We start from the raw sequence: 18,496 nt of genomic DNA on the forward strand, positions 1-18,496 counted from the left end.
GTCAGCATCATCTTTTCAAATATGCAGAAAAACGGAACGATTTCATTTCCCATTTTCTTTGCCCTGTTTGCGAAATGATTATTTATTAGTTTTAGATTTTTATTTTTTAATTAATTGACACAGTCCATTCTTAGGATTAAGGATGGGGTACAGAAGCTGTACTCAAAGTTTACCCCACATTCAAATCATGGATGTGAACCTACCCTGGGTGTATGTTCTAAGAACTTTTCTAATCAGAGGCATGCACAATTCCCAGACCAAAGTCTGTTCAGAGAATATTTCATTTTGACCCATACTCACTGTAGCATTTTTTCCCCTCTCTGGATGGTCAGATCACATGGCCAGATCACACACTTAGGGCTCCAAAATACGTTGCCTCTTCACCAGTGCACGCACCATGGGTCTGCATTCTTCATGTGGAGTAAGGAGAACTTTTAAGCCATGTCATTTCTACCACGGCTGTTCCACTCTGCTTTCCGTGGTAATAACTACAAAAATTGGGCTGTTTGGATTTACAGGGCTGCTGGTTGATTTGTCACAGGGCTGAGCCCTTCTGAGCTTCTCTCAGACTGGCTTAGGACATCCCCTCCACCAATCAGATCGGTGACAGATTTTTAGGACGTTTAAAGAATGTCATACATAGGAACCATAGATGTATACGGTTAGCGATGCATGAAACAGTTGAGAGGGTGGAGGCGTCCGTCGCTCAGTGATCCAGGGAGGACCCTCTGGCTAATGACACGGGCATGGCCGGGCTGCTTGTCGTCGGGAGATTGGTGCTCGTCCTGAGATGCGTAGGCAGATTCTGGGACCGTTCGTTGTAGCCTCTGCCCCAAAGCATGGTTTAAATTGATCGTGGCCCAGTTTGGTTCAAATGGATGACGAAGAACTAGGTAATTTTACATCTGTGCAAGGTGAACAGCCACTCCTAATCCAAGAAGTAGAAACTTTTAGGCTCATGGATAATCCTGCACTAGCCCCCAAAGAGAAGTCATTTACTTGTTCCAGCTGCGCTTTAGAGCTCATCACTTGGGAATATTTCCCACCACTGACGTCTAAATGTCTCTGATGGTTTCTTTGAAAGTTTTCAAAGCCTGGAGTATGTGGTTTCTTGTTGTGTTATTGGTGGTTAGGTAATACTGGTGAATCAAGTGCTCTAAGCCTGACTTAACCAAAGCCAAGAGCCCTCCTTCTGGGGTAGGGACCCTACCCGCTGCATCAGAAGGTCAGCCGAGCACTTGGGCTCTGCACTTAGATGCCCCCGAGGCAGGACAAGGAGCAGATGCGGCCTCCTGAGTGTGACTGTGGAACAGCTTCCTGCTGTGTGTTACCAGGCGTCAGAAAAAACCAGAGGCTCCAAAGTCCAGGGTCTGACAGCCCAGCAGAGATGGCAGGTGGCCTCAGTGGGCATCTCCAGGGCCCTCTAGGACTGGGGTGTCTGAGAGACTGCAAGGGGGGAGCCAGCACACCGGCTTCAGGAAGAAGGAACAAGCAGAGAAACAGAAGAGCAGGCCGGGGAAGGTCCCAGGCATCGGCTCAAGTCATGTTTTAGGACCCGTGCTGAAACAGTCAACTTGGCACGGGCCTGGGATATTCTTTCTGCCCACGGAGGTATTTCCAAAGGACCATATTTGACAGTAAGAAAATATTGAGGCAGTTATTTGGGATTTTTCATTGAAATAACTGATCTTTAATCCTGACTGCAAGTTTCAATTATTTGGGGAAGTTTAAAAAAAAAAAAGGCCTGTGAATTAATTCTGAATTAATTATTCTCTGTGTGAGGCCTGGGTAACAAAAATTTTTTTTAACTAGGTGACATGTAGTTGAATTGAGAGCCACTGATTTCAAGAAGCTTGGGGGCTGGGTTCTTCATCTTTCCTGCTTTCGTGACCGTATTGTCACTCCCTCTCTGCCCCGCAGACACAGCCTGTGCTTTCTGTTTGTCTGAGGACTGGCCTCCCTCACCCACTGTTCACCCAAACTGGAGTGGGCTCCTAGAACTGAAATTGACAGCTTTCTAGGACAGATCTAGAAGCTCAGGCAGAAAGGAGGCAGCTCAGAACCCCATGGGCACTCAGGAGCATCACTTTATTCTAAATGCACCTCAGAGCACCTTAGAATGTGGGAGTACCTGTTACTATGTTACTACTGTATTCTTTTTTTTTTTTGTTTAAAGTTTATTTTGCACGAGAGAGTAGTGTAAGCAGGGGAGAAGGGCAGAGAGAGAGAGAGAGAATCCCAATCGGGCTCTGCGCACTTTGGACGAGAGGGTAGTGCAAGCAGGGGAGGGGCAGAGAGAGAGAGAGAGAGAGAGAGAATCCCAATCGGGCTCTGCACACTTTGGACGAGAGAGTAGTGCAAGCAGAGGAAGGGCAGAGAGAGACAGAGAGAGAGAGAGAGAGAGAGAGAGAGAGAGAGAGAGAATCCCAATCAGGCTCTGCGCACTTTGGACGAGAGAGTAGTGCAAGCAGAGGAAGGGGAGAGAGAGAGAGAGAGAGAGAGAATCCCAGTCGGGCTCTGCGCACTTTGGACGAGAGAGTAGTGCAAGCAGGGGAGGGGCAGAGAGAGAGGGGGAGGGAGAGAGGATCCCAAGCAGGCTCCATGCTTTCAGCGCTGAGCCCAGTGCGGGGCTCAGTCCCACAAACTGAGATCAAGACCTGAGCTGAGATCAAGAATCAGTCGCTCAACCGACCGAGGCGCCCAGACACCCCACAAAGGGCATGCGTTCCAAGGGTTCTGTCCATTTATCACGCCGTGGCACAGCCAGTGAGGAAGCCTCTGCCTCTGGCTCAGAGCTCAGCTTTGCTGCTCTGAGGCCAGATGCCAAACCAGGTTTCGTGGCGCCGCCTCCCCGTCCCTGGTGTGACCGCTCGGCAGGACTAGGCTGGGGTCTCCACGCCTCCAGACTCCCTGTCTGTTCCCTCCTCCCTCCTCACTACGCCGGCATCCCTGTTAACCTCAGTATTTTAATCCCTTAGGCATTCCAGAAGTGTTCCTTTATGGATGTAAATTCAAACAGTCACGCTGAGCAGTCCCGGGCTGACAGTCACGTTAAAGACACTAGGCCGGGGGCCACAGTCCCACCCAAGGAGAAGAAGGTAACGTGGCAGTTACACATTTGCCACACAGTCGAATGGTCCTTCTTTCCTTGCTCTGACACTAACACCGCTCCTGCGTTTGTCCTTCTTTCTGTGCCCTCTTTTTCCCTCTCACCTGTTTTGTTTTGTTTTTTTTTAAACTAATGGAGACACAGCCTTAGGTTTAATCAGAGATGCCTGGTTCGGGTTCCCAGTGTGCACTATGTGTTCCTGTAATAGTCTATGCAGTGCTTGGGCATTATCTTCCCAAACTAAAGAGTATCCCCCTTGCAAGATTTTCTAGAACTCTAGAAGTAAATGGAAACATCAGTCAAGTATGTAGCACTTTTTCTAATTCTTAACGTGTCTTCTAGATCCCACACGCCTGTGTCAGAAGTAGCTGCAAGCCTTAGAGTGTAGGGAAAAAACACACCGCAGAGCTATATGCTCATCATCCCTGGGTGTATCCTCGTAGAAACGACACATATGTGTTTGCACACGTGTTCAGGAACGCCAGACAGAATTTGCGTTAAGTAGGACAAATTCTCAAACTATACCTTGCAAGACAATAAGTTCGGTGTAAGCTCAATGCTCATACACATTGTGGCGTCCTAATGGCTTCAGGACAGCTGTCCGGGCTCTAAAACAAAGTTCACCGTCATTACATAAGTACTTTAGGGAAAGGACATTAGCCTGAATGTGTGAGCTTCAACTTTCTGAGTTGGCTCTAGAGCTTTTAGGATTCTTGGGCATAAAGCCATCTTATCTGAATGAATTTCAGGATTAAAAGCTTATCGTGACCCACTCCGGTCGTAGCACTTTTCGCGAGGACTAGGTTCGAACTTCCCCTAAATAAAGTCAAACAAATCAGCCGTAGCATAGCCTAATAGCTACTCCCGGTGGGCACCTCAGTCCCCGTGAAAGAAGCCTCAGTGAGGGAGATGAGGGATCACGAATCAGAGGGCTATTCTAGCATAATCCTTCAAGAGATGCGGTCCTAGGGCTGACAGCCCCCAGCTGTGAGGCCCTGACAAGGAGACCGGCCTCCTCCTCCCTGCCTCACAACCATCCCAGGGCCTCCTGCAAACTAGGTCTGCCGAGGTGGGGGGTGGGGGGGATGAGGGCATCTCTGTGCAGCAGGAGAGGTTATGAGATAATTGCTGTTAAATCTTTCTCATGAAGAGAATCTCCTGTTACTTTCAAGTGAACCCATGACATCCTATTTGAAATATACTCCTCTTTCAGTCTGTGGGATTGCCCTACAGTGGCCCTAAGTAAAACCACCTCATGAAAGGCCCTGGCACATCCTGAGTCACAGGGCATACCCGGGCCGATGTCTGTCTGAAACACTGGGAACTGGGAACTTCCAGAAGATCCCTCTAGAGATCATCGTTGTCTCATAGAACTTTGCTGATTGGCTGAAAAGTTGCATGAGATTTCTCGCCTTGCAATTAGAAAGCCATAGCCTTTAGATACCCTTCACCTCAATCAAGAGTCCGTCGGATAATAGGCCAAGTCTGTAGTGAGAGCCGTATCGGCACTTAAGAGCTTGTTTTAGACACTTCTACGCAGCAGATTGACCTGTCTCATAATAACCATGAGTATCAGACTTCTCCCCACATTTTTGTCAGCACTCCTCCTGGGCTATTCGTCTACTCTTCTATAAATCAAGTATTTCTTTAAAATTTTCTCCTTATCATCATGAGGTGCCAGCCTAGTGCTTCACTTGTGTACAATTTTCCTATAACTGTGTCTCTGATTTTGCTTGATTGCCATATGCATTAAGAGCCTGCTACACAGTTTTCTGAACAATCCAAACCTCAGGACCTACCTATAAACAGACATTGAGAGGTTTAACCACATTTTACGCAGTCTTGACCCTCTAAGATTACCTCTGAGATATCATTGTGAGATGACATGACAATTGTGACCGAGCTACCCTGGATACAGTTAATGCACTTGTTGTGATACTTCCGTTCTTTTTTTCTAGCCCAGTAACAAAAGTAACAGGTCATGTGAAACCTACCCTTGACATCTTTACCTTAGTGGCTTTCATCGGAGTATTCCTGCTACCACACCCCTTTTAAAATACGTGTGTCTCTGGGTGACATTTGAAATACTTAGCAGTGGGTATGGCATGGGCCCTGACCAGTCAGACAGATGCCAGCGCTGACCCCAGGCACTGGGCCAGAAGAACGTCAGCTGTGCACGTGTCGTGTCTAGATTACACGTCGACTCCTCCTCCAATTCAGGGGTAAATTCTCACTCAAGTCCTAGCATGTTCTGCTGCCTCCGTGTTTGGGGTTGAAACCTTAGTCCGAAACCTCTCTTGCTTTTCTTCTTAAACCTTTTATTGGATGTGTGAGTTGTTTAATGATCCAAATTTAAAATCCCACAAAAGACCTCATGTTGTTCGTCTGCACCGGCCGAATTGTTGCACTGGTTTGGGGCCTTACCGGGAGGAGGGGAGGTTTAACAGGAGGTATGCGGTGGCTAATGCACCTTGTATCCTGTACGATGTTTCCATGTGATTAATACTGACTTTGGTGTTTGTGTGTTATTCCTTGAATGTGTATGGACATCCTTTCCATTTGTAACAGGGCGGTGGGGTTGCTGTGGGTTGACTTGGGCGGGGCCCGGTTACTATGCTTTGTTATGTTGTCATTGCTTTAGCCAGACAACCTTCTCGGGATTGTGTCCCTTCCCCCTGTAACTACCTCTTCCTTTCGGGCTTGGGCAGCAAGAAGAAAGGGCAGCAGTGCCTTGAAGCGACAAGGCACAGCTAGTGTTAGTGTCGTGGCAGAGCCCAAGGGAGCTGATACACACGGGCCAGACAAGGCCACGCTTCCCGGTGAAGCACTGTCCGGACCTGAGCCTCACTGCTGGGTCCTCACGTCCTGAATCTCGGTGACACCCGCAGAAATGGACCTTCGCTCTGTATCGGAGAATACAGAGACTAGAAGCTGACTTACGATGTCAAAGTCACCGCTGTTGTCTCCAGTATCTGCTTTGGAGGTGTTTCGAGGGTATTTTGGCAGCATTATCATTCTGAATTTGGATTTGACCGCCTTGGGTATTATTAGGTTGAAGGTTATTGTGACACTTGACTTGGCCAAGTCCAAGTGCAAATTGCAAATACACTGTCAATCTGTCATTTGACCAGGGAAAAATAAGGTTTTCGTTTCATCTCCAAGTACTACACCCAAGTGGGGGCAGAGTCCTTATAGGACAGTTTCCAGAAAAGCAGCAGAGATAGTACCGAAATAACTAGCTGGAAGGGTTCTGGTCTAGTTCCCCAGTCTATACACAAGAAAACGGAGGCCCAGGAAAGTGAAGGTGACACAGTTAAGGGGCAGAGCTGGATTAGAACCAAAAAGCTTCTGCCTGCCGAGATACTGTGCTTTCTACTGCGCTACACCTCTCTTCCCGTTTTCGATTCTGCTAAGCTCACAATCAGATGCTGGAGAGAGAACGTGTGGATACAGAATCGATCCTTTTATTCTCTTAACTGCTCCCTCACCAATTTTGCAAATCCCTAAACTATTTTGTTAATTGAGATTTTCGTCTCGTGCGAACACAGGGCGTGTTTGGAAGCTGGAGAACAACAAAGCCAGCCAAGGTAGAGCTGTCTAGGCTTTGGCAGATGTGCTTGGCCCGCAGGTTCTGGAAGTGTGATTAAAGGAACGATTTAGTTATAGTCCACTTTGTGGGGGGGATGTGGTTTTGTGCAGTAACATGTCCTACACTATTCTACCAGAATTTGGAATTTTTCCATGAAGACGTTCGGAAATCTGATGTCGAATATGAAAACGGCCCCCAAATGGAATCCCGAAAGGTGAGTTTAGCAAATCTGCGTTCCGACGGATACCATGCAGATTCATTGCCCCCTTTCGCGGATCCTGTTCTGATTAATGTATGTGGTTTCCCTCCTCCACTTCCCTCTCAGGTTCCCACAGGGGCTCTCACACCCCTTGACCGTCCTAAATGGGAAATAGCAATGGAGAATAGTGTTTCTGATGCATCAAGAACATCAGAGTATAAATCAGACATCCTAAAGAAGGAAAATTCCATATCCGGCAAACGTTTATTTAAAGACAGTAGAAACTATGCCCAGAAAAATGTGTCTAAAGTCAATTCCAGTTACTCTGGCCTTTGTTCATTAGATGAAATAAACAAAGGACCTAAGAGCTCAGGACCGCAGTACCCTGTGCCTGACGCTGAGAATCAGAAGATGAATTCTGGAAAGACGAAGGAGATGAGACTAGAAAGACAGGAAAACGCAGATAGGTGTGACCTTCCCTCTCCCGCTAGGTCAACTGAATTGAGCACGTGTGATGTCAGAACTCAAGATCAAGAGGTTCACATGACAGAGTTCGGCCAGGTTGCTCTAAGACCCAAGGGGGCACGGCATGCTAGCGTGAACCCCAGCGAGGACGGAGAATCGACACCAAGTTCTCCCACTGAAGAAAATGCGACCACCGACAACATCGCCTTCATGATCACCAAAACTGCCGTCCAGGTGCTCTCCAGTGGGGAGGTCCGCGACATAGTGAGCAAAAAGGGGGAAGATGTACAGACGGTTAACATTGACGCCAAGAAAGAAGCAACGTCCCCACAAGAAGGAGCTGAAAACGAAGAGCCAGTCGTGTGCCTAGACAAGAAACCAGTTATCATCATTTTCGACGAGCCCATGGACATCCGGTCTGCATATAAGAGACTTTCAACCATATTCGAGGAATGCGACGAGGAATTAGAGAGGATGATGACAGAGGAAAAGATAGAGGAGGAGGAAGAGGAGGAAAACGGAGACCCTGTACTCCAGAATAACACTTCCCAAAAGTTGCATAAGAAGGTTGCATCCGGCAGCCCCGGATCAGGGCAGCAGGCTGATGGTAAATTCCAGCCACACTGCCTTTCACCAGAGGCTGAACCCCCAGGACAGGAAATGAGTAAGAACGAGCTGAGCAGGTTCAGCCACGCAGATTCTCCAAGTGCAGAAAGCAAGGGTGACGTGACGGATGACCAGTTTGAAAGCCCCAAGAAAAAGTTCAAATTCAAATTCCCTAAAAAGCAACTGGCTGCTCTCACTCAGGCAATTCGCACGGGAACCAAAACGGGGAAGAAGACGCTGCAGGTGGTGGTCTACGAGGAGGAGGAGGAGGACGGCACTTTGAAGCAGCACAAGGAAGCTAAACGATTTGAAATCACTAGGTCCCAACCTGAAGACGCCCCCAAAAGTATGCTTAGGAGACCAGAGCCGCCCAGTGCAGAGAACGCGTCTGTGATTTCCAGAACTGATGAAATTAGAAAAAATACCTACAGGACGCTGGACAGCCTGGAGCAGACCATCAAACAGCTTGAAACCACAATCAGTGAAATGAGTCCAAGAGCCCTAGTGGACGCTTCATGCTCTTCCAACAGAGATTCTGTTGCAAGCTCAGCCCACATAGCCCAAGAGGCCTCTCCCCGCTCCCTGCTAGTTCTGGATGAAGCTCCCACTGCCCTAGAGCCCCCCTCGTCCGTACCTTCAGCCTCACGTAAGGTATCTTGGTCTGATGGAAAACGAAAAGACCCAGCTGCTTTCTTCCATCTGCCATAATCACCATTAGCAACAGGTGTCTTGTGATTTACTTGCTTCCTTTCAGGTGGCTCATTGTGGTTTTATTTTTGTCTGTTCGCCACGATCCCTTTCTCTCACACTTTCTCCCTCACCTTCAAAACAACAACAACTAGGTGTCTAACAGCTAATTGATTCTCTTTTTACCTCTGTTGCTGATTGGTGTTGGGTAAACGCAGAGGACGCTGGGTCAGTCATGTGCTGTTGAAATGATTGCTCTGATACTCACATTAAAATCCGTTTGATCAGTAGTGGAGCAGATTCATTCTGTTTGATTCTTCAAATTAACCCCAGTGGTGTCTCCTGATGTCCGTCTCCTAGATCTGTCCTGCATGTAGGGCTGTGGCTTCTCACGTTGAGCTTCTGCACACAGTGGGAGAGCTTGCGTGGCAATCCGCTCACGTGCTTCTCCTTCTCTTCCCCTCCCGCTGCTCCTTCCCACAGGGCGCCACCGGGACCCCACAGACGAGCAGGATGCCGGTCCCCATGAGTTCCAAGAACAGACCCGGAAGCCTGGACAAGCCTGGCAAGCAGTCCAAACTGCAGGACCCCCGCCAATACCGTCAGGTAGTTTTACCTTAAACCCAATTTTGGATGGACACTGTTGCGTTTAAGAAGCAAGTCACTGACTTAGTTTATACCAAATATCATGTTTTCTTTGTAAGATATGGTTTACGTAGACACCCTGGATCTGGGGCATGAAGAAAGTCTAAAAACCTTCGTTAAACTTTTCACCACGCTTCTGCATGCTTGCAATAAAACATCTTTTACTTTGTGACTCCAAAGTTTAACTGTTAACACAAGGTGCCGGGCCCGTCGGCTTTTCTTTGGGTGAATGTAGTGGTTCATCAGAACACCTCGGGAAACCGAGTCAGACCTGTCCTTGAGCTGCCCTGAAAGTCACCAGTACTAACGTATATGCTGACTGCATTGCATTAGAGGCACATTAACTGTCCGTCACGACGCCCCCCGCCCCACCCCAGTAATCACCCAGACGCATGGCCGACTTAGCACCCGGGAACGGTAGCGGGATGGTGTGCCTCTTCTCACCTACGCCGTTCTTCCTTTCCTCCCGTTCTACACATCTCCGTTCTTGTACTTTGGGGGTCTCTCCCAGGTCCAGTGCAGCACAACAAGAACTTAGCTCAGGCCTTGAACTGGTTTGGTTTGATTTGGTTTCTTTTATTTAGTCATTCTCAGAAGGGCTGTGTTGCCAGACCCTGTGGTTTGATCGTGTTAACCAGCTTTCTGACAAACTGTCTCCCGCCATCTTTATTTGCAGGCTAATGGAAGTGCTAAGAAAGCTGGTGGGGACTGTAAGCCTACTTTCCCCTCCTTACCTGCTTCTAAGATTCCAGCCCTTTCTCCCAGCTCTGGGAAAAGCAGTTCTCTGCCCTCTTCTAGTGGTGACAGCTCTAACTTGCCTATTCCACCTGCTACTAAACCACCGGTTACTTCTAACCCTCTCAGCCCCCAAACAGGACGATCTGCTCCCTCTGCCTCCCTCATCCCCTCTGTCTCTAATGGCTCCTTAAAGTTTCAGAGCCCCACTCATACAGGTAAAGGCCACCATCTCTCATTCTCACTGCAGACTCAAAACGGCCGAGCAGCCCCTTCCCCCTCCTCCTCCTCCTCCTCCCCGCCCTCCCCCGCCTCCCCCACTTCACTGAATCAAGGTGCCAAGAGCATCAGGACCATCCACACTCCCGGCCTCACCAGCTACAAGGCACAGAACGGAAGTTCAAGCAAAGCCACCCCATCCACAGCCAAGGAAACCTCTTAAAGGCCAAATCCTGTTAGGTGAAAGTCGGAGTTACCTTTAAAAAAACACACAAAAATTGTTTTTCGACAGTCTTCCACAACTGTTTTCCCAAGCGAATGTAACATATTGCCGTACTGTTTGAGGCTTAATGCTAAGTATGTGCTAAATACTGGATTAATAGATGTCAGTGAAGCTTGTTTGTTTTCTTCGTTGCTATTGTAATTACATAGTGTTTACTGTCTATAGCCGATACCCGTCAAATGAAGTAAGCATGTGTTACGAAAAGAGTGGCTGGCAGGAGAGAAGGGTGTGTGAGAGACGGGGAGGAAAATGTACTCAGCATGTAAAACATGTATGATTCCAGAATTTTAGTATGTTTTGTACAAAAATATTTTTCATTACGGAGACTAGACGTGAAACCGAGAAATACACAAGCGTGACTATCTATACAAATTGTAAAACAGATACTATAATATTTCCTTTTATTTTGGTGTTATTTAGCTTTATTACAGATTTCTATTTTTGTCAGAACGTCATGGTTCCTTTCAAGATCTTTTTTGCCAAAAACATTTTGATACTATAGCATTGTACATTTGAAAGTAGCGTGCTAGACAAAAAGCCAGTGAACTTCTACACGAGCCGACACGAGGCATATGTAGAAGGCAGTTTATCAAACCTATTGCACTGCCGTGAGAATTATGTATAATAATTTGCAGCCCAAGCAAGCTAGTTTTCTTTTCTTTCTTTCTTTCTTTCTTTCTTTCTTTCTTTCTTTCTCTTAACATATTGGGATTCTCTAGTTGTTTCCTTTCCAGTATCTAAACCCTTCCTTTGTTTCCTGAGACCTGGTGACCCACACTCTTGCATTGTGGATTTTAAACATGTACACTTCTGTACGGTTCTGTAAACTGATCAACTTTTGTACATATATAAATAGACCTAATAAAAAATACCGTATGTGGCAGCACAGAGTAGTTTTCGCACACCAAAGTTAATTTTTATGCATGCTTTAAAAATATATCTTGGGATGGGCAGAAATGGGGATACCCGTGCATTTTTAAAAAGCAACGAGTTTGCACAGATAGAGTGTTTTTGTAAATAAATGTATTTGTATAACACAGTCATGTAATATACAGAACGATAAGCAGAGGCTTTGCAAAACTCAATAAAGGGCTGCATGCTTATTATTTTTTGTACCTTGTCACTCGAACTGCTTCCTCGTCAAAGAACAAACATAACTATCACCGAGTTAACGGGACACGGACTGGCTTTCAGAAAGCTCTCCTTCTCTGATTCATGATGAGTTCCTGATCAATTCATTGCGAGTGCGGTGCCTTCTGATGTAACCTGCTGACTCTCTCCTCTGTGGCTTTACCAAGGTTTGGCTAACAGAAAGCAAACCTGGGTCCAGAGTTTCCACCCTCGTTTACAAGAGGGGCTCTTCCTACCTTTTCTTTTTAAATTTCCAGTAGAAGTCAAGTAGAAATAAAGCATCTTTATCACTATGATTTTTTTCGAGTTCTCAGTGTCAAAAAATATTGTTGGTGTAGAAAGACATACGCTAGCTAACATTACACTGTGGGTAACAGTCGGTGAAAATACCACCAGGAGTATGCATTCCACAAGAACAGTGTCAGGAAACTGCTTCATATTCTTTTTGGCCTCCAAAATATTTAACTTGGTTTGATATAAAGGGAAAATGAGTATTACCTGAGCACCTGGTTGTCGGTGTCCGTAAGCTTCAAGTTTACAGATCTGGGATGCCTTTATCAGGTCTACGTTATAGGTCCACTCGTTGTGTAAATTACGTGCTAACATTATATGAATCACGTGTTTGGGGGAGGGCTCCGGAAAGTCGTCATCTTACAGCTTTTAGGTATAAAATGTTCCGACATTTCAATCACGTCCTACAATAACTCAACAACTGCATTATGTTAAAGTCCACAGGGTAGTGGCGCCTGGGTGGCTCAGTCGGTTAAGCGACCGACGTCGGCCCAGGTCATGACCTCTCGGTCCGTGGGTTCGAGCCCCGCGTCGGGCTCTGTGCTGACAGCTCGGAGCCTGGAGCCTGTTTCAGATTCTGTGTCTCCCTGCCTCTGCCCCTCGCCCACTCATGCTCTGTCTCTCTCTCTGTCAAAAATAAATAAACATTAAAAAGGTGATACATGCAGAACACTTAGCATGATACCCGGCCCTTGATAGGCAACGGACGGCAGTTATTGCTGATACGTTCACAGACACAAGGATCCGCTACCTTCTAGGTGGAGTGTGCCGAGCATAACTTGATCTTCTTGCCTTCGGGTCATCAGGATGAGCTTTTGTGTCCAGCTGGACGGCCACGAGCCCTGGCAGATCTGACGTTCTCTCCTCAAAAGGGCTCGTGCAATCACTTTATTATCTTTGGACATGATCTTCAGGAGCAGAGATCACTGCACAGGGGCCTGTGGTCCATGGTGTGTTTCCCCAACAACGTCACCTGGTTGCTTCTGCGATACCACCTTTTGAGTTTTTGGTTGAAGCAGTCTTTCTTCCTCCGCTCCCCCTCCAAAGAAAATTTCTTGGTCGCTCTCAAATCCTTTTGCATCTTCAGAGCCATGGAGAGGGGAAGAAGCTAGTTCAAATTGCAGAGGGGGGGCCCTCGGGAAGCGGTCTGGGGGACAGGCATGGCCAGAACTGCTCTGGGAGCCCAGCGGATGTGTCTGCTTCTCTTCACGGGTCTTGCCCTGGGTGCTTAGCTCAGGGATGGACACCAACTCCTCCCGCCACCTGAGGAGTCTGGGCAGGGTGATTTGGGGTGCACCTTCTCCTGACCCTGAAAATGCAACCTCACAAAAGGACCGGTCTTTAGTAGCCATGATTCTAGGGCCCTGGCTTTTCTCCTGTGCAAATTTCTTTGTTTTGCTTGGCTTTGGAAGGAGTTGCAGTCACGACGCCGAAAGAAAAGCAACCTCTGTAACGCTGCAACATTGTTAAAAGTTGTGTGTCCTGCCAGAGAGGGCCACATGCCATCACCTCTGTGAAAGGCCTCTCCTCTGGACTCCCGCAGTCTGACTTCTTGTCCGCAACCAGATGGAAGCCTTTGGAAGAGCGGGACGAGTGTCCGGTTATCCGTGATAAAGACGACAACCCTAACCTTTATTGAAGGTGCAACGCGTGTCTGGCTCTGTCTTAAGAATTTTCTATATGTCGCATTTAATCTTCTCAACAGTCCTCAGAGGGAGGTTCCGTTATTATTCTCCAGGCACAGAGGACAACCCGAGACGCGCCCCTGCTTATGCATCCAGCCCATGGCACCGACTTGACGGACGGTCGCACGAATCTGAGGAGCCCCTAGGGTTTATCTCAAAGAATATTTTTTTCAGACGCAACACTCTGTTGAGTGAAAAAAAATCTTTTTGCATCTTTCCAAGAATGCCTAAAAGCTTATTTTTAAAGCAGAATCGGCCTACAGGTGCAGATCGTTGTAAATAGGTTTTTCGCTCGCATGAATGTTGGGCGGGGCGTTACCAGGTCCTGCAGCGGGGGACAGTTCCTGGCAGCCCATTGCAGGACGCCTGGCGTCCCTGGCCCGCACCCGCACGATGCCAGCTTTGCCTCATCACGGTGACAGCTACAGAGCTCTCCACAAATACCTGCACTTGTCTCTAACGAGCAGAACCGCTTTGGCTGAGACTCACTGGCATAGAATACTGAGCACACACTTCGTTGTTGGAAAAAGTCAGGGCCAACCTGGACGGCATAAGGATTCGGCCTCGCGAGCCCTTCTCCACAAGACAGCATTAGGGGCCAAACCCAGAGCTCGGGGCGCCTGAATGGCCTGCCATTTCTGGAACTTTTGCACGACACCCCTATCCATATCAGCATGTGTGCGCTCTCCATTCATGCCTGCAAGAGCAAGTGATTAAGGACAAAAGAAAACCAAGCTCTAAGCATTTGGTTTAAGGAGGAAAGAGACGGGGGCGCTTCTGTGGCTCGGTGGGTTAAGCATCTGACTCTGGATTTCTGCTCAGGTCATGATCTCCTGGTTTTTGAGTTTCAGCCCAGAGTCAGGCTGTGTACTGACAGTGCAGAGCCTGCTTGGGATTCTCTCTCTCTCCACCCCCCCCCCTCTCCTCCCCCAATCGTGCCCAGACTCTCTCTCAAAATAAACATTTAAAAAAAAAAAAAAAAGGAAAGGGACAGGAAATCTTGAGCAGATGGGTGGGAACAGACTTCTCTCTTCTAACTGTTGAAGCTCTGGGATTAGCAAGGTGCTGAATCATTTAGAACGAGGGCTCTCACCCCGCCACGGTCTCCTCTCTGACTAGGGACAGGATGGGGAAAACAGGGATGGCCAGTGGGATCCACCCTGGTGACGGAAGAACCCAAGGAAGCCGGATCTGGCATTTGGAATAAATGGGGACTCGTGGCCCAGATTCTCAAACTTGGCAGCACCTGTGATCACATGGGAACCCTTAAAGATGCAGAGGCCTGGGTCACACCCTCAGAGATTCTAAACGAGGGGGACAGAGGCTCCGCCCGTGCAGCAGATTGTCAGACCTTTCCGGGCGATTCTAATGGGAAGCCAGGGCTGGGAACCACAGTCTCGCACTAGGACAGCAGGGGCCCGGGAGTAATGAGAGGATGGGGTGTCTTTTTTTTTTTTCTTCTTATGTTTATTTATTTTGAGAGAGCGAGGGAGCGGGAGAGCGTGCACAGGAGGAGCAGAGAGAGGGAGAGAGAGTCCCAAGCGGGCTGTCCGCTGTTGGTCACTAACCGTGAGCTCATGACCTGAGCCGAGATCAAGAGCTGGACGCTTAACCAGCCACCCAGGAGCCCTGAAGATGGTGTATCTTAAAAACAAAAGGTGACTATTACCCCATGAGAGCGGATTCAGACTTGAAAAATATTTTATTTCTTTGTCAAGTTTTCCAACCGTTTTAAAAAACATAGCTGGAATGGAGGGACATTGTTTCTCCCTCCCAGCTGATAGTGTCGCCCCCAGGGGCATCTGAAGCTGTCCTTGTGTTTTGACTCTTCCGGTGCTGCCCCGGGGTCTCCCAACACTGGCTACATGTAGGGCTCATCGCGTTTGCAGGTAGCTAACAATTACAACACTCAAGTGCCTTTGGGGTTGGAGTAATTCAAGGATCTGACATCTGACGCCAAGGAAGTACAGGTGTAACCCCCCCCTGTAGTTTCTGGAGAAGCCGGGCGTCCTCACGATGGTTCCCAGTAGTCGGTTACAACGAGACGTTGCAGGTGCCCTTTTACGCTTGTTACGGAGGTTCCACTGGCTGGTGAATACCAAGTTGCGATGTGTTTCAAATGGTGCATCTAGGTCTCTGTGTGAAATATGCGTGTGTAAAGCAAAAAAAGCAAAGTGCAGAAGCACTCCTTTTGTGGGGAGGGGCAGCAGGGAGGAGGGCAGCCCATGTAGATATGAAAACTATTCGGGCGATACGGGATCTGAGGATGGGGCAGAGAATCTAGAAGCCCACGGTGAGCAGAGGGGGACCAGGCGGGAGAAGCCTATCTCCGCCTTCACCCCTGTCCAGTAAGAAGGTCGGAGGGTGGTGGGTAGGCTCCCAGATTCAGGCTAGAAATGTTCGCGGAGCCTCTCCCCACCAAGAGCCCTCGGTCCATGCCTCTTAGGTGACCCCAGTGCCTTTCCCCAGCTCCCAGAAGCGGGCCCTGTCTTGGGCGTCACCCCCCACGAGGATCCCTCCACCAAGCCCACCAGCTTCCGCTCCCACTGCGCCCTGAAATGGCTCCCTCGAGGGTCAGCCGTGCCTCCATGTTGCGACACCCAGTGCACCGTTTTCAGCCCCAGCTTTGGCTTTATTTAGAGGATTTACCTACAAATATTCCGCATGAAACGAATGAGATTGAGTCCCCTCTTCTATTGATAAAGGGCGGTAGGGACCAACCCCGCGCCCCGGCCAGCCAGCATACCTCTGCAGGGCAGAAGGAACACGGATGATCACAAACACTGGTGAGCGACAGACCTGTGGTTCCGTCCGGGGAAGGCATGACACGCTTGTCTGCAGCCGACTTCCTCAGTCACGCTCTGAGCTAGCCCTAGAATTGGTTGCAGTGCAGCCCGTCAGGCTGATTAGACGGGAGATTCCAGACGGGTTAGAGGTACAAGATTCCTTAGACCTGGAAGGAAGGCAAAGCTCGTCTTCGACCCGCTCGGTCTCCTTTCTCGGGTGTCGTTCCCCACCTGATTTCGTGCTCGTTGGCCCACACGCGCCAGTGCCGGAGTCTGGGGCCTCAGCGCCTCTCGCCTCCACATTCCTGGTCTCCTCCAAGGCAGAAAGGGCCTCCCAGGCATGGTCTCTGCTCCGAGGGCCCTGTCTACCTCCTGTACCTAGAGAAGTGGTTTTTGCCCCGACGTCTACAGTAAACCAGGCCAAGAGGGCATATTTTACTCACAGGAGAGAGTTCACTCGCCTGGAAATGGAGTCAGGGAAAGAAACTTTCAGGAATAAATAGATCATGGCACAGCGATTGCAATCTGATGCTCTTTGTTTCCACAGAGGAACAGAATCACACAGTGGAAGGGCTTTGTCAGGTCCGACACACCTTCCACACCCTGGAAAAAGAACGTTCTTTCACGGTGGAGGGGGGTGGGGGGGACTCCAGAGGAAGAGGCCACGCCCTCCTTTGCCCTTCTGCCACTCCTAACATTCCTTAAAGGAGACACTCCAGGGTGAAGCAAGGCCTTCCCGCCCCACAGGGTCTGGCTGCTACCGTCCTCCATGTCAGCTCCAACCCCATCCCCATCACTCCCCTGTTCCTGCTTCCCTGCTGTCCGCTCTGCTGCTCGGGCAAGCCTGAGCCACTGGTTCTCCTCTGCCCGGAATATTCTCTCCAGGAAGCCTGGATCAGGGCCCCTGCTATGAACGCCCTCTCCTTAGCGTTTATGGGAGTCAGAGGTATACGGTGGCGTGAGCCATCAGTGAAAACCAGTAAGTACAGGAATTAGCGTCTGTACATACACACAGAGGAGCCCAGAGCACCTGCCAAAACCCACGAAGGACCATGGTCTTCTGTGGAGACACAGGCTGGTGGAGAGCGCACGCCAGGCTCATGCTGTTCCTTCCATTCCGGTCGCCCGGAGCTAGGACGTAGTCTTAGGAAATTTCTGTTCACTTGCTGCCACCTGGTGGTCCTTTCTGGAACTTCCTCTCAGAGACCGAAGCGCTCTGCTTCTCCCCGAATCTCTCAACTTCTTCATGTGTTTTGGCCACAGTTCTACCAATGCACAACCCACCAGCAGTATGCAACTGTGGCCCTGGGTGACAGTGGCCCTTGTGGCCACCTCAGGGTCTCTCTTTCCGAACCGCTCACTACCTCTGATTACGGGGGAGAGTGATGATAAACTGAGGAAGGAGAAAATTAACATTCCCTTCCTTCCAAGTACTGTAGGGGCAGAGGAAGAGGGCCACATGTAATCCAAGAGTCCAGCATCCAGGAGTGGCCTCCCAAGCATCAGAGGGCAGAACCCATGGACTGAAAGTTGGTGTCCCCCACAATTCAGATGTCGAAACCAGAAGGCCCAAAGTGATGAAGGCAGGGCCCGTGGGAGATAATGAAGGTTAGATGAGGTCACCAGGGTGAGGGCCCCAAAGGTACACCAAAACAGATTTACATTTCCACCTGTTCAAGTCAGATCATTCCAGGGACCCTGAAATAAAACTCCAGACTCTGTACGAGGGCCTGGCGGGCGTGAAGGCAAAGACAGCCCGTGTGTATCAGTCACTCTCAGCTTGGCCACCTTTATTGTATCCCAAAGCCACATAGGGACGCTGGGGGAGGGACGTGGAATCTCCATCTGTAACAAGGGTCACGTGCTACCAAAAATGGCGGAGAAATTCTGCCCTGACGTCTCTTGGAGGTGGTGCTGTCGCAGCTTCGCACGTCCAGGCCCTCAGTGTCGGCACTGGTGGAAGCCACGACCACTCAGAGCCCTGGGTGTTCTTGGGTGGGATGTGCTCATGCCCCTGTTGTCTCCATCCACTTCCGGGTCACAGCGCAGGGCTCCTTCGGCCGGCG

The 18,496-nt window shown here is 49.2% G+C and overlaps 1 protein-coding gene across 7 annotated transcripts in view; it reads left to right on the forward strand.

Annotated features, from left to right (window-relative positions):
* The window catches only part of KIAA1217 (KIAA1217 ortholog), a 302,681-nt gene extending 291,376 nt beyond the window's left edge, over positions 1–11,305 (forward strand). For 2 of the 7 annotated variants that reach the window (XM_047066479.1, XM_047066480.1), the window contains 2 exons: positions 9,139–9,261; positions 9,977–11,305. In XM_047066479.1, the coding sequence (XP_046922435.1) occupies positions 9,139–9,261; positions 9,977–10,477 (624 nt within the window). In that variant the 3' untranslated portion in view covers positions 10,478–11,305. Of the gene's footprint in view, positions 1–2,978; positions 3,099–6,834; positions 6,913–7,023; positions 8,620–9,138; positions 9,406–9,976 lie in introns of those variants that run through there. The other 5 variants (XM_047066476.1, XM_047066477.1, XM_047066478.1 and 2 more) reach the window with 5 other exon arrangements.
* Positions 11,306–18,496: the final 7,191 nt, after the last annotated feature.

Source organism: Lynx rufus, unplaced genomic scaffold (assembly GCF_022079265.1).
Source record: "Lynx rufus isolate CCGP_SWC_20201006 ecotype Redwood Valley unplaced genomic scaffold, mLynRuf1.p SCAF_7, whole genome shotgun sequence".
Taxonomy (NCBI): Eukaryota; Metazoa; Chordata; class Mammalia; order Carnivora; family Felidae; genus Lynx; species Lynx rufus.